Source organism: Podarcis erhardii (genome assembly GCF_964252035.2).
Source record: "Podarcis erhardii genome assembly, chromosome: 5".
NCBI classification, from domain to species: Eukaryota; Metazoa; Chordata; class Lepidosauria; order Squamata; family Lacertidae; genus Podarcis; species Podarcis erhardii.
In genome coordinates this window covers 22,445,535-22,462,325 of record NC_138509.1, presented here as the reverse complement: position 1 = coordinate 22,462,325, position 16,791 = coordinate 22,445,535, and the positions used below count along the sequence as shown (strand labels likewise).

Below are 16,791 nucleotides of genomic sequence, written 5' to 3'. Positions count from 1 at the left end.
CAGAATCTAGTACGAAAAGGGTATTAGAATTGATTCAAGAATTTGGTCATGTGGCAGGATTTAAATTGAACAAGTCAAAACCTAAGGTTTTAGATAAAAATTTAACACAGACCGAAAAAGAAAGGTTTACAGAATGAGACTGGTTTGACCCTAGTTAAGAAAGTGAAATATCTGGGGATTAATACGACAGCTAAAAACTTGAATCTATTTAAGGACAATTATGAGAAATGTTGGTCAGAAGTTAAAAAAGATTTAGAAATATGGTCTAAATTGAAGCTTTCCTTGTTGTGTCAAATTGCAGTTATAAAGATGAATGTATTGCCCAAAATGTTATTTTTGTTTCAAACTTTGCAGATTGTGGACAAGATGGATTGTTTCAAGAAGTGGCAGAGAGATATCTCTAGATTTGTCTGGCAGGGCAAAAAGCCCAGAATAAAATTTAAAATATTAACAGATGCGAAGGAAAGAGGGGGGTTTGCCCTGCCAGACTTAAAACTTTACTATGAATCAGCAGCATTCTGCTGGTTGAAAGACTGGCTGCTTCTTGAGAACACTGACATTTTGGATTTGGAAGGTTTTAACAATGCTTTTGGATGGCATGCATATTTGTGGTACGACAAGGTTAAAGCGCACAAAGCTTTCAAACACCATATAGTCATGCTAGCCACATGACCTGGAAAAACTGACTGCGGACAAATGCCAGCTCCCTTAACCTGTAAAGAGAGATGAGCGCCGCCACCGCAGAGTCGCTCGTGACTGGACTTAACTGTCAGGGGTCCCTTTACCTTTACCTTTACAGGAGCACTATCCATGGTTCTGAATTCCAACTTTGTTGACTTTTGTATTGCCCTGCCAGAGAGAATCTGAATTTTCTGACCTTCCCTTGTTTGGGCTAGCACACCTCTCCTGTGGTTGGGTGCATCAAGTGTTGTCTCTAGAATTATAGCAGCAGTGAGGAACCTCTGATACTCAGATCTAATGAGGTGTGCCAAGTCTTTCAGTTTGGCCTGCGAAGCTACTTGGGAAACAATGCTCACCTGTCAATCACTTGACAACATATCAGATAGAGTCATTTATTATCTCTGTTCTAAGGACTACAGAGAGATGCTTCCAGCAACCCCCACCCCAGAATTGGAGTGAAGAAAACTGGAATTGTCAATGGGGGGGGGGACACATCTAGTTGGCCACTGTGAGAAAAGGATGCAAGACTAGGTGGGCGATTGTTCGCTCTTAGGTGAATATATAAAGCAGCCATTTTTCATATTGAGTTCTATTTGTTTGGGGGGTGGGCACTGAGAAAATCTGGTCTTTGGCATCACTGTCTGCCTACAAGAAAATGAGTCATTAACTTCATGAACTGAAATGAGGCAGGAGAGTGGGGAAAATCTTCTATTCTGATGGTTTCTCAGAATACAATTGCCTCCTTCACTGGTCTGTGACTACAGCTTTGATGGCATCCTTAATACTTCCTCTAGGCCTTTTATAAAAAAAAGAGAGAGAGAAGAATGTGGAACACGGAGAGCAGAAGTAATGGCTGTTTTACATCTGCAGTGGAAGAAATGTTGGACATCTGCTTAATGAACAGATCAAGGTTCCTTCCATGCCATACACTCTTAAATGTCCCCCTAGTCACTGTGCACGACTGTGCTGCATATGTATCACAAAACAAATGTCAATTAAGAGTCGCTTCCTTACCTGTGTGGCTTCATAGCCTGGCTACCTCTGTCAGGAGACAAGGCTTCCGGAAAGGACTGAGTTCCTGAAAAGCTAGATTCCATCATTTTTTCCATCACTGGCTCTGGATGTCTGTTTGCCTTTGAATACTGTAGCAAAGAAAACGAGGGGCAGGAAGAGAGATTAACGGTGCATTAATAGCCATGTATATGACTCCGTATATGTAAGTACCGTGAGATAACGTCTGCTCATGGAACAAAAGCAGGAGGTGCCAGATTTTGATCTTAAAAACACTGTACACTTCCCAGATCCAAGGAGTGGGCGTAGATTGTGCCACGGGATAAGACCTGGTGGATCAGGTGAGCATATTCTGCTACTAGACACAAAAGCTATCTGCTATTTGCAGGGAATTACAGGTGGGAGAGCAGTGTTGTGCTTCAGGTTCTGCTTGTGAGCTTCCTACAGACATCAGGTTGGCCACTGTGTGAACCTGAGCTTGGAAAGTTCATTTGAAAGCTAGTTCCAGTTCCAGCTCCTCCCCTCCAAAAAGGATTTAGTTCAGTTCCCATCAATTCACAGTTCATCCTCCTGGTCCTACAGAATTTTACAAGCTGTTCTGCTAAAGTATACTTAAGAAGACTCAGAAAGTTTCAAAAGACACACCCAATATAATGAGAACAATTGTGGTATTTATTTCTCCCCGAACACTTGTGATATTTATACTTGAGCAGCAGCAGCACTTTTCAGAGAGGTACATAAATGGTAAATGCACAGAGTTAAGTACGATCAAACCCACAGAGAAAGACTATTTGTAACAGATATATTTTATTTAATCTCTAGGTTTCTTGCAAGACCATCAAATGCATACATAATATGCCTCTTGGTCATTACAGGAAGGCTTACTAATACTATGCCACAGTGCAAATGAGCCACCACTCTGGCCTTAAGTGGTTGGAGTTTGCAGTCACTTTGTCACACACACACACACAGCCATTTACACCACTGTCACAATCATGGTTCCCACCCCCCAATAATCTTGGGAAAGAACAATTGTAGGAAATGTACTCCATACGCTTAACAAACTACGTTTCCCAAGATGCTTCATTCTGTTAAAGAACTTATCATTATTTATTATTATGACAATCAAGAAAAAATAAAGATAAAATTAACCAAATGCAATGCTCCTAAGGGAAGTTGCACAGCAATGTAAGACTGATAAACCAAAGCAAAATCAGTTCCTTAACAATCAGAACATCTCAAAGCTGTACTGCATCTTTGAGAGCAATTTTGAGACAATACTGGGATCCAGTTTGCCACAGAAACACTTTGCATTTGTCCTGGTTCTTTTGACTTTGATAAATGCGTCAACTTAGACATTAAATCAAATTCTCAAATTGCATCTGTCCATTCATTAATACTAGCTATTATTGGCATACTTGCTATAGCATCCATATAAGGAAATAGTTCTTGGTGTTCTTTCCTCATTGACTCAGCAGCATAATTTAATAATAATAGCAGAGGATCATACGGGATTTCATAACCTTTTTTTTTTTTTTTTGTATTAAATCTGCAATCTCTTCCTAATATTCCTTTACCCCATTGCATTTCTGCCATATGTGATATAGTCTCCTGTTTCTTTCTGACAAGTCTTTGGGCAATTCTCATTTCCTTTACTTATGATTTTAGGAGTTACATACCAACTTAGCATTATTTTAGAATAGTTTCCTCTCATATGCATGTGTATGGAGAACATGTTTTGCCTTAGTCCAAAATGTACCCCAAGTCTCCATTTCCAACATCTTGTGCTCACAATCATTTGCGAGGAGGTGGCAGGAAATCTGCTCCACTTCATGTGGACCACATGGCCACCCACTCCCCTCTGGGAGCGGGGGACGAAGTTCCATGTCACCCGGAGCTTCCTAGCCACTTCATCGTCCAGCCAGCCAATCCGCTGTCTGGGGAGGCATGGCCAGGACCCATTTAAACTGAGGCAATCATCACAACTTTGTAATGTTTGGCGGTTAGGCATTGGTTGATCTCATGATGGGGGAAGGGAGGTGTGGCCATCACCTGCCCCTCCAAGCTTAAGGGTATTCCGTTAAAGGAATGCAGGGGTGTGGATCTTGTCCGAAGCCCGGGGCAGGGCTAGAGCCATGCCACGAACCTGTTGGGAACCCTGGGGGAGCTCAAGTTGGTTTGCATCAACGGGGTCCCCCTACCGCTGGTTAATCCTTACCGGACTCCCTGCATGATGGGCAGGAATCAGATATCGTCGGGTCAGTCCAATGCCTAAGCCAATACCACTCACATTCTGTAACCATTAAAGTTGTGGCCCAAATTTGCCCAACAACATTTAACCCAATATCTGTGTCCTCGTCACTTATTCATCAATGAGGGGGTGGTTTCGGGGTCTCAACACGCAATCACTTTATCCCAACATCTAGGTTTTCTGAATGATCCAAGTTATGTTCTGCTGAGGCTCCTTTCCACAAGGATCTTACCACAATATATCCACAAAATATCACCATGTCAAGTCACATAACTGCACAATGGGAACTTCTCCCCAAGCCACACCCACCTGCCACACCTCTGACATCATATGTGAGGGACAGTTAGAGATGGAAGCCTTCAAAGATGCTCCCAATTGTGTATAGGCAACGGAGCCTTCCTTTTCCCACTGATCAGCTGACTGGCAGTGAGAGCAACCCTGCTGGGATTGGCTGCCCTGTGGTTGTGCAGCTAATCCATAGAGGAAGCAGATTCGGAGTCATAGGCCATCAACTGAAAGTCAGTGCTTCTTGACTCCATTGCTGTGGGGCGCTTACTGGTGTGCCCTACATCTCTCCTCCCTTGCCATCTGCCCTGAATTGCATTGCAGTGAGAAAGCCACTCCCGACATAAGGAGGGGGGTGGTTTCAGGCTCACGCCCCATCTACATCCTCGCGGGGCTGGCTGCAGCCCCGCGGGACTTGGGGAATCCCGGGATTCATTAGTATTCATCATTCAATGCGCCAGCCAATCGGCTGGCGGTGGGGGCGGGCTTAGTAGGGGGCATTTAAGGTTGGGGCAGCCCGTGCTCGCCCCTTTCTTTTTCATTCGCCTTCTTTGGCGCCTTGCGCATAGGCGAGGCGGTCTGTGAGGACCAACCGGATAGAAATAACAGGGGGCTCCTCTTAGAGGACGTGACCTTGTCAAGCTCAGAGGTAATCTTGAAAATTCGCAGCTCAAAGACCGATCAGCTTGGTAGAGGGGCCCTAATCCGCCTGCAGGCTACTCAGAAGGCCGGCCCTTGCCCAGTAAAGGATGCATGAAAGTTCCTGTGCTTAAGACCAAAAGCCAGTGGCCCTTTCTTCATACACGCAGATGGCTCTTGCCTGTCAAAGCACCAGTTCACGAGGGTTATGCACAAGGCAATCACCGCCATTGGGCTCCCATCTGAGGAGTACGCCACACATTCTTTCCGCATTGGGGCTGCACATGGGGTTACCGGCGGAGAGGATAATGGATATGGGTCGGTGGAAGTCGAACGCTTACAGGGGATACATCCGGAAACCATGCTAACGTTCCTTTCCCCACCAGCCCCCCTGACCCGGCTCTCTTACTCTTTTATTTTCAGGTGTTGGGGCGGTGCGTCTGTGGATCATTGGCCACATCACTGTCCACTGGGCAAGATTGTGTGCGGTTACCAGGGGCTGGGGCGGCGATCTGCAGCTCCCAAACAATGTTGAAGTTTCCTGGATTGCGCGTCGTGGAATGCGTTGGAATTCTTCCCAGCAGTAACAAAAAGAATTGCCTTTGAAGGCCCACAAGAGGTGGTGGTTATCCAAGTGGGCGAGAACGACTTAGCTTACAGAAAGGGGGTGGACTTAATGTGGCATATTTTCAATGACCTGCAGGAGTTGCGGGCATCCTATCTGAATCTAACAATTATCTGGTCATCTTTGCTTGAGAGGCGCTTTTGGAGGGATTCCCAAAATCCTGTGGCTGTGAATAGAGCCAGGAGGATCCTGGAACGCTCGGTGGCACGTAGAGTGGCTGCAATGGGTGGGCGGGTCATTGAGCACCCAGGCATCCAGTTTAGCAAGGAGGCCCTGTACTGCGGGGATGGCGTGCATCTCTCCGATGCTGGTAACAATATTTGGCTTGCTGACATTTTCCAGGGGATCAGGGATTGGTTACAGGTCTGGTATTGGCGGCGAGCCTGGCTTGTGTGGCGGTTAGGGGTATTATTATGCAAATGAATTGGGGGGAGGAATGCCATCACCTCCCCCAAATGTTGAAGGGTAGTTCGTTAAAGGACTCCGGGGGGCGTCGCCTCGTCCGAAACCTACGGAGGCTAGGGCCTAAAGACGCGCTCCCGAGCGGTAACCCCTTGGGGAGTGCCTAGGGATGTGCATCTCGGGGGCTCCCCCTGTTGGTGCTTAACCCTTCCCGGTTTTATACCGGTTAGTTTGATAGGGCCAATGCCTAAAGCTAATACCGCTCTTACCTGTAATCAATAAAGTTGTGGTCATTTTTCGCCCATTAACCTAAATTCTGGTGTCCTGTGTCTTTATTTATTTCATCTGTGGAAGGGGGTGGGAATCGCCACGCAAAGCCACTCCCGACATAAGGGGGGGTTGGGGGCTCACACTCCATCTGCAGCCCCGCAGGACTTGGGGAGTCCCAGGATTCATTAGTATTCATCATTCACTGCACCAGCCAATCAGCTGGTGGCGGGGGCAGGCTTACTAGGGGGCATTTAAGGTCAGGGCAGCCCGTGCTCGCCCCTTTCTTTTCTTTCAGCAGCTGCTGTCATAAGGATGCTATCCTTCATTGCTATTGGAACAAACATAATTTGCAGAGATGGCGGCTTGCAGAAGTTTGGGAACGGAGGACAAATTTGTGGAAAAATAAGATGAAACCCCATAGGTAGGATGTGGAGCCTTGCAGAATCTGAAGGTGAACAGCAGAGCTCCAGCAGAGCTTGGTGGGTCAGGTGTGCCTGTGTGAAAAAGCTGATTCTTTAAAGACATCCCAGTTAGGCTCCTAAAACGTAGGGACCCTTATAAAGAACTGGTGCAGATATTCAAAAGGAACAACATTGAGTTTAAATGGGAGTTCCCTGAAGGCATCTCCTTTACATATAGGAGTAAGAGACAAAAACTGACCAATCCAGAAGAAACAAATAAGTTTTTTAGGAAATACAAAGAATTAAAACCGCAAACAGAAAAGGGTAAGGGTGAGGAGGTAAGGGAGGGGAGAGACTCGGAGGGAGAGGCGGGGAGTTCGGGGGGAGAGGGGGGGACGGAGGAAGAAGTGTAAAAGGAAACAACAGCGATTTCTTTCTCTCCCTTAAATAAATCACAATGGTGTTAAAGGTTTATAGTTGGAATGTTAATGGGATGAATGACAAGGGAAAGAGGAACAAAATTGAGCATATTTTGAAGAAGGAAGGCCTAGATGTTATATGTCTCCAGGAGACTCATATAGCGAGGAAGCATAAAAGAATTCTAATTAATCAAAGACTGGGGAATGAATTTATATCCTCAGACCGGAGTAAAAAGAGGGGGGTGGTTATTTATATCAATAAACAAATCGAAGCGAAACAACTATTCAAAGATGAAGAAGGAAGGGTAACAGCAGTACAAGTCAACTGGCAGGGAGAAAAGATAATAATAGTGGGAATATATGCGCCCAACGATAACAAGTCAGAGTTTTACGGGAGGTTGGAAGAAAAGCTATCCGACTATGCCGACCAGAAAATTATATTATTGGGAGATATGAACGGCGTGGTGTCGTTAGAGTCGGATAGGCTAAGGGACACAAAGGGTAAAGAAGGGAGGCTACCCAGAACTTTCTTCTCTCTGGTCCAGAATTGTAATTTAGTAGACATTTGGAGATACAATCACCCCCGGGAAAAACAATTTACCTTCCATTCAGAACCCAACGACTCATCATCAAGATTAGATCAGATATGGACTTCGAAAGAATTAATTCCAAGATCTGCAAAGGTGGAGATTCAGGCCAGAACAATCTCAGATCATAACCCAGTAAAAATGGAACTAAAAGGGTTGGAAAGTAGATCAAATAGATGGAAATTAAAGGACTATCTGTTGGACGATCAAGAGATAGTAGAAAGGGCTCAAATTAGACTAAAAGAATATTTTGAAGATAACTTAGGTAATAGTACAAAGTTAAAGGTGGTGTGGGATGCAGGTAAGGCGGTGATGCGAGGTTTTTTCATCCAACAGAGCGCAATTAAGAACAAAAGGAGGGAAAAAGGGAAAAAAGAAATCATACAACAAATAGCGGAGAATGAGCAGAAACTAACTAAAAACCCAAAAAACAAGAAAATAAAAGAGAATATAAAAGTTCTACAATCCCAGTACGCAATGCTGATAAACAGAGAGATAGAATGGAAAATTAAAAGATTAAGACAGAGGAATTTTGAATATGCTAATAAATCCGGGAAGTTATTAGCTTGGCAATTGAAAAAAAGGAAGGAACACAATACAATAAACAGAATAGTGGTGGAAGGAGAAGAGATAAATAAACCTAAAGAAATTAGAAGAGCCTTTTCGGACTTCTATGGAGGACTTTTTAAAAATATAGAAAAGAACAAGATGAGAAAAATAGAGAGATACTTAAAATCTAAGAATATTAATAAGATTTCTACAGCTGAAAAAGAGAAGCTAAATGCCCCAATTGAGACAGAAGAAATCAAAGCAATAATATCAGACTTAAAAAATGGGAAAGCCCCAGGCCCAGATGGGTTCACCAGCAGATATTATAAAGAGATGGAGAAGGTTCTGCTGAATCCACTACAAGAAGTAATGAATAACATCCTTAAAGAAAGAGAAATACCAGAGACGTGGAAGGAGGCACTGATTATACTAATTCCCAAACAAGATTTAGACCTAGAGCAAATTAAAAACTACAGACCGATCTCCTTGCTAAATATAGATTACAAAATCTTTGCGGGAGTTTTGGCAAGGAGATTAAAAGCTATTTTGGTAGAAAGTATTCACAAAGACCAGGCCGGCTTTTTGCCGGGCAGGCAAATGAAAGATAACATCAGAAACATCATTAATATCATAGAATATTTGACAGAAAGGTGTGATAAACAAGGTTCATTGCTATTCGTAGACGCTGAGAAAGCGTTCGATAATGTAAATTGGGAATTTCTGTTAAAGCAAATAGAATATATGGATGTAGGTAACGAATTTTACAATGGGATAAAAGCAATTTACACGGATCAAAGAGCAAGGCTAATAATAAATAATGTGGAGACGGCAGAAATAATAGTAAACAAGGGAACAAGACAGGGATGCCCGCTATCCCCACTGCTATTTATAATGATGATTGAGGTACTATTAAACTCCATTAGAAATAACAAAGGAATCAAGGGAGTTAGGATCGGCCAGAACGAATATAAAACCAAGGCTTTTGCAGACGACTTGGTCGTAACAATGGAAGATCCATTAGATTCCATCAAAGAGGTACTCGTAGAATTTGAGCAATTTGGGAAAGTAGCCGGCTTCAAAATAAACAAAAGGAAAACAAAAATAATAGTTAAGAATATGTATGCAGATAAAATTGAGGAATTACAAAGTGAAACAGGAATAGAAGTGACTAAGAAGGTGAAATATCTGGGTATATGGGTAACACCAAAAAACATAGATTTATTCAAAAATAACTATGAAACAACATGGAAAGGAGTTAAGAAGGATATAGAAGTGTGGGGCAGACTCAGACTGTCATTTTGGGGTAGAATAGCCACAATCAAAATGTCGGTACTCCCAAGAATCTTATTTCTCTTTCAAAACATTCCGGTGATTAAAGGTATAAAGATATTTAAAGTCTGGCATAGAGAGATCTCTAAATTCATCTGGCAGGGGAAGAAGCCGAGAATAAAATTCAAATTACTGACGGACACGAAGGAAAGGGGAGGCTTCGCCCTGCCAGATCTGAAATTATATTACGAGGCATCATGCCTGTGCTGGGTTAAAACATGGATAAAATTGGAAGATAGGGAAACGCTTGACTTAGAGGGCCACGATAATCGATTCGGATGGCACGCCTACTTGTGGCATGGACGGAAGAAAGTGCATAAGGAATTTGGGAATCATATATTTAAAGGCCCCCTGATGGAAGTATGGGAAAGGTACAAAGAAGTGTTAGAACCCAGAACACCCCAATGGCTGTCACCACTAGAAGTTATGTCCGTCAAAAAGACCAATATGAGAGCCAATTGGGCAACTTATAAACAATTGCTAATGAAGGAGGAGGGAAAGTGGAAGGTGAGGCCGTACGATCAGGTTAAGCCCCAAGTATATGATTGGCTACACTATCACCAGATAAATGCTATGTTTAAGAAAGATGTTAAAGACAAAGGATATGCCGATAAAACTTCCAAATTCCAAACTGAGATTCTGGAAAATAATACAAAAATTTTATCAAAGATGTACAAACAACTACTGGATTGGAACCTAATTGACGAGGAAGTCAAGGCGGTAATGATACACTGGGCAAGAGATTTAGGTCGCAATATCTACTTTGAAGAGTGGGAAAAATTATGGAAACAGCACCTTAAATTTACGGCTTGTGTGTCACTTAAAGAGAATGTAATGAAAATGTTTTATCGCTGGTACTTGACCCCTGTTAAACTAGCTAGAATGTACGGATTCTGCAACAAATGCTGGAAGTGCAAGGAAAAGGAGGGGACATTCTACCATATGTGGTGGGAATGCCAAAAGGTTAAAGAATTCTGGGAGAGTGTATATAACGAAATGAAGAAAATGTTAAGATATAGTTTCGGCAAAAAACCTGAGGCATTCCTGCTAGGCTTGGTAGGAAAGGAGATAAAGAAGAAAGACCATAAATTGTTTCAATACGCGACAACCGCAGCAAGGGTCCTTATAGCTAAAAATTGGAAACTAGAGGGTTTACCAACAACGGAGGAATGGAGATCAAAATTACTAGATTATGTGGAGATGGACAGGATGACAGGAAAAATCAGATATATAAAAGATCAGAGGTTTGTTAAGGATTGGGAAAGCTTTACGAAATATCTGGAAAACTTAACTGATGAACAGATAACACTAGTGGGTTTCAAAGGTGCTCTGTAAGAAGCAAAGGGTAATGCCAAAAATGAAAATGGGTAAATGAGAACGTCAAACGGCACTACAAACAAAGACATGCGGATTTATTGTTTATCAATAATATGAACGATTTGTGGAAAGGATGAAGGAAGTCTTTTTTTTTTCTTTTGTGAATCAATAAGAGAATTGCTATAATTTGTTTTGTATTTGGACTCTTGGAAACTAATAAAAATTTATGCTGGAAAAAAAAAAGAAAAAGCTGATTTGAGGATTAATGAGGTTCAGCACGTGTTCAGTATAGCACAGTTTCTGCATAGCAAGGACTGCATTTTTGAGAAGCTGTGTAATTATTTAACTGGGAAATTATATTGGAGGAATTTGGAGGCAGGGTAAAACTAAAATAGAGTTATACTGATGCATTGTCAGAATATATACACATATTATTTGTATGCACACTGTTGTTTGCCAGAGTTTGCCATAGAATATATACACTTTATTGTTTGCAAAAGTTTCAGCTCCTGGTTCTAATCAGAATTATGACAGCTAATTATTTTATGAGGAAAATATTAATGCTTTATTTAAACTGAGACAGAGAAACCTTTTCAGTTCTGGAGACATTTGCATAGCTATTGACGAAAAAGAAAACCGCTTGCCTCAAAAATGCAAATTTTGCATTCTGAATCCTCCCCTTTGTATATCAGTAGATTATTTTGACAGATGGGCGGGGCCCCATCCACCTGCCAATCACTTGACATTGCCATGACATCAACTGAGCATATTTTCCCCCTTTATAGTGTGGCAGACTGTACTACAAAAAGCAACTCCAAGCCAAGTGAGGCATGAAGCTACACAGCCTTCTCTCTTCAGCAATTGGTTGCTCTACCAGGAACAATGTCCATGCTATCTGGGACCTATGGGAGTTGGAATCCGGATGTTGCTGGATTCTGACTCCCATAGGCCCCAGATAGCATGGACAGTGTTCAGGGATGTTGAGAGTTGAAGTCCAATACAGGCTTCCCACCCCTCTTTTAATGAACTGCTCAGGACTTAATAGCTTGAAGGGATCTGGAAGAGGGAGCAGGCTTTGGCCTGGTGGTCCCACTAGTCAGTGGAGAATCGGGACCCTGGCAGAATCTCTGCAGCCTCTTTCTGAGAGTGCATAGACTATGAAAAGCAAAGAGTGGGACAATTACAGCTAGAATGATGTAAGCTAAGACAGGATTGTCAAACAAGTTGAGTTGTGCAGGACACCCTATTACCTTTTTCTCTCCTTGCAAGTCAGATGGGTTGGTGAGATATTTGGCAGATCTTTAGTCAAGTATTCTGAAAATCAATGAATAATCACTAAATAAAGTTGTGGCCCTCAGCTCAGTCCATCTAATCTGTTTTGTCACTTGATGCCCAGGCACAGGGCAAATAATAATAATAATTTTATTATTTATATCCCGCCCATCGGGCTGGGTTTCCCCAGCCACTCTGGGCAGCTTACAGCACATAAAAAAATATAAAACATTAGACATTAAAAATTTTCCTGATACAAGGTTGCCTTCAGATGTCTTCTAAAAGTTTATTTCCTTGACATCTGATGAGAGGAGGTTTTATAGGGCCGGTGCCACTACTGAGAAGGCCCTCTGCAATAATAAAAATTTTATGATTCATAAAACCATTAGTTCCAAGACTTCTCATGGATAAAAATCAACTGCCTAAAAGAAATTTTAGAGATATGGCATTTTAAACCATTTTAAGTAACTGAGATGCAATGGGTTGTCTTTCAAATAAACAGAAGTCTAAACAGGTAAAGTTCTATTATTATGCTATTCAGTGTGAATTAAAATTCTGCAGTGCTGAAGGCTTCTCAGAAAACAAAAGCTGGATTTATTAAAAGAGGGTGGAGGAGGTGGGGTACAAGGTAACCGTGAAATACAGAGGTAGCAGGGAGGAAAAGGAAAACATTTCACACTTTCAATAGAACTTTTCAAAACTGAACCTGCACCCTGCACGCAAACACTGGGAGGAATGTAGATTAATACTTTATTAATTGTTTTAAAAATAACTCCCCCCCCCAAAAAAAAGTGCCCAAGTCTGTTAGCTTTTTAAACAACCAAGACCTAAAAAAACACACAAAAACCCATAGCATAAACTACCAGCCATGTATACTGACTCACAATAGGTTCACAGCACCTGGCTCCAATCTAGCACCATACGCAGTACCGGATTTACATAAAAGCTAAACAAGCTTAGGGCCCCACTCTCTTCGGCCCTCCCCAAAAAATATACTTCTTCTTAATTGTATTTCACTATTAATATACTACTTCTTAATTGTTTTTCAGTTCAACAATTACTTTGATAAAATACATATTTTGTTATGTGCAAATGGCTTTAAATACCTATTAGTTCCATAAATTACCATGTAGCATATATTAAACACAAAAAAACAGCAGCAATTTGTTGTTGACAAAGGACAGTTGGACATATAAAGGGCCCCATTACCTTCAGTAGCTTAGGGCCTCATCAAATTAATTCCGGTCCTGACCATGTGGCTGGGACAACCAGAACTGCCAGCAGAATCCTTCATCTAGTATATATTTTAAAAGGTGGCTTGTCTGTATGTCCACTTGTCCTCTCAACATACTGTCAGCACACTAAGCATGACGGTTCCTGAGGTGGGGATGGTGGTCATCATCAACGTTGGGCCACAGGCCACCATTTTCAGTCCAGATGGCGTACCCAAATGTGACTTGGGCACAACTTTACCTATTTTTTGGCATAGGTTAAGCTGCTGCTTGAGATATCATCACCAAACTCAGCACAACAGTTCCCGAAGTGCGGGAAGCAGCCTTTGTTGATGTTTGGATGCCAGGTGCCATTTTGAACCAGGGTGGCAGACCAAAATGTGTCTTTGGTGTGACTTCCGTCATGTTTTTGTGATAGGTCCCAACTCACAAATTATATTATCCATTTAAAAATCAAAATATTTTTTGATTTCTAAAAATTCCCAGGCAGTGCAGGGTAGGAACTGGAAGGAAAGCAAAAGAGACTGCCCTTTGATTCTTCTTCATAGTGTGCTTTTAGCTTTTAAAAAATGCCATGTGTAGAGACTGTCCTTGCTTGGGGGAACCTTGTGTCTCCTATGGGATTTCTAGCTAGTTAATAAAGATAAAGATAAAAGTACAGTGGTGCCTCGCAAGACGAAATTAATCCATTCCGTGAGTCTCTTTGTATAGCGTTTTTTTTTTGTCTTGTGAAGCAAGCCCATTGACAGCTTAGCGGATTAGCGCTATTAGCGGTTTAGCGGCTTTTAGCGGCTTATCAGCTTAGCGGATCATCTGATAAGCAGCTTAGCTGCTTAGAAAAAGGGGGGGGGGAGGGGAAAAAACTCGCAGGAACTTGCAAGACATTTTTGTCTTGCGAAGCAAGCCCATAGGGAAATTTGTTTTGTGAAGCGCCTCCAAAACGGAAAACCCTTTCGTCTAGCGGGTTTTCCATCTTGCGAGGCGTTCGTCTTGCGGGGCACCACTGTAAAGGTAAAGGTAACGGTCCCCTGGATGGTTAAGTGCAGTCAAAGGCGACTATGGGGTTGTGGCGCTCAACTCACTTTCAGGCTGAGGGAGCCACCGTTTGTCCACAGACAGCTTTCTGGGTCATGTGGCCAGCATGACTAAACCGCTTCTGCCACAATGGAACACTGTGATGGAAACCAGAGTGCATGGAAACGCCGTTTACCTTCCCACCCCAGCAGTACCTATTTATCTACTTGCACTGGCGTGCTTTCGAACTGCTAGGTTGGCAGGAGCTGGGACAGAGCAATGGGAGCTCACCCCGGTGCTGGGATTCGAACTGCTAACCTTCTGATCGGCAAGTTCAAGAGGCTCGGTGGTTTAGACCACAGCGCCACCCACGTTTCCCTAGGTAATATGTGGACTGAAGCAACAGTTACGCTACCTTGGACTGCAGATCTTGGGAAATCCTCACTGTGGAAAGTAAGCCATGAGCTGTATCCACCTTGCCTCTGCACCTGTCCTCTAGCAAGTGGAGTTAACTTTTCATTGCCAGGATTCCCTGAACTGCCATTCTGACTTAGGGAGAGTGACAGACTGACTACTCCAGGTTGAGTATTACTACTATGTGATGTCTCTACCTGTTTCCAGCTCCTTCTGTCCAACAGCTGTCCTTTGTGACCTCATGCTTATGGCGCCAACCTGAAGAAGAGAGACTGGCCATTGTGACTTGACGCTACTGCTGCCAAAACACTGGTCCATGCATGTCCATTTGAACAAGAGATGCTAGTCCCATTCCCACACATTACTAGTTTAATGTCACCATAGGCCAGGATTTTCATGCCTATCTTCATCTTTCCTCTTCCCCAGTGCAACTTTCAATGCTCCCAAGACAGCCAAACACCTCCGTCTAACAGTCCTTTCTCAGGCATGGGGTAAATGCCCCTTAATTCCTGCTGTCTGTCCGTGGTAGCATCTCTACTATTGCCCTTTACTGCCTGCCAGTCATTTCTCCAATGAATGGGAGCCACTGAAACAACAGCAGCTACTGGTGGGAAGGCAGAGGGTCTGCTTGGTGGTGGCGCCCACCCTGTGGAATGCCCTTCTATCAGATGTCAAGGAAATAAACAACTCTCTGACTTTTAGAAGACATCTGAAGGCAGCCCTGTTTAGGGAAGTTTTCAATGTCTGATGTTTTATTGTGTTTTTAATATTCTGATGGAAGCCACCCAGAGTGGCTGGGGAAACCCAGCCAGATGGGCAGGGTATTAATAAATAATAATAATAATATTTTATTTTTATTATTATTACTACTATTACTACTACTACTGCTACTACTACTACTATTATTGTGGCTGCCGTTATTCTCCTAGGGAACAACGGAAAGCTGAAATGAAATGAAAACTAAATACAACTAAACTAAACTAAAGCATGCACCCCATGAACCCCTAGAAGGCAAAAAAGGGGTCCTGTCCCATCCCTTGGCCACTATGGAAATCTTAAACTAAAAAAAAAAGTTGCTACTTGCTTGGCCCTGTCAGCTAACCTGCTGATATTGCACTGTCTGAAAGTGAAGTTAGCCAAGTCAGTTGACTCCTGCCAAGACCCAGGAGAAGGACTAGCCCCTTAAGCACTCGTGCTCAGTGCCAGCCCAAGACATTTTGGCACCTGAGGCAAACCACAAAATGGTGCCTTCCCCCTTCCAGGAAATGGGAGGGGGGATAAAGATCTATATTGGCAGCAAGTGTGGGAGGAGACCCCAGAGCCTCCTATTCACCAAGAGGCCACTGTCGAGGCTGCATTGAGGTGGCGGCAGATCTGTCCTCTAAGGAGCACACACCAACTGCTGCTGCCATTGAAGTAGAAATAGTGCAACTCATGCAACACATTGGCGATTAATATACACAGAATCATTATACATACTTTATCAACCTTCTGAGAAAAATACAAAACATTAAACAAAGCCACAAAGACTTGCGAACTACCCAGCCTAAAATGAACTTATAATGTCTGGTTTCAATAGATTTTTCAAATGCTTAACTCAGTCTTTTAGATAAGTTCATGAAGATACCAACCAAAGGTAAGTTTGGTGACATTCACAATACTGATAGATGCTAGTAGAGTTGTAGAGACAGGGTGCTGGCGTTTTGCACTGGTTGCATTTTCCTAGCATTATTGCAGTAGAAGTGGCAACACTGACCGTGGGTGATGCATTCCTTGGAGTCTGGATCTTCTGCTCCTGTGAATCCTGCCACCCAAGGCGGCTGCCTCACCTTGCTTCATGGGTGAGCTGTCCCTGCTGGGGCAAATGCTGGCTGCCCACTGATGGGGCTGCACAAGGCCATTTAATCCATGGGTAGGCAAACTAAGGCCCGGGGCTGGATCCGGCCCAATCACCTTCTAAATCCGGCCCACGGACGGTCTGGCAATCAGCATGTTTTTACATGAGTAGAATGTGTCCATTTATTTAGAATGCATCTCTGGGTTATTTCTGGGGTCTGCCTGCTGTTTTTACAGGAGTAGAATGTGTGCTTTTA

The 16,791-nt window shown here is 43.0% G+C and overlaps 1 protein-coding gene across 2 annotated transcripts in view; it reads right to left on the bottom strand.

Moving 5' to 3' along the window:
• NRG3 (neuregulin 3) overlaps positions 1-16,791 on the bottom strand; it is a 619,340-nt gene that overhangs the window by 13,877 nt on the left and 588,672 nt on the right. For both annotated transcript variants that reach the window (XM_081861189.1, XM_081861188.1), the window contains one exon: positions 1,696-1,823. In XM_081861189.1, the coding sequence (XP_081717315.1) occupies positions 1,696-1,823 (128 nt within the window). The remainder of the gene's footprint in view (positions 1-1,695; positions 1,824-16,791) is intronic.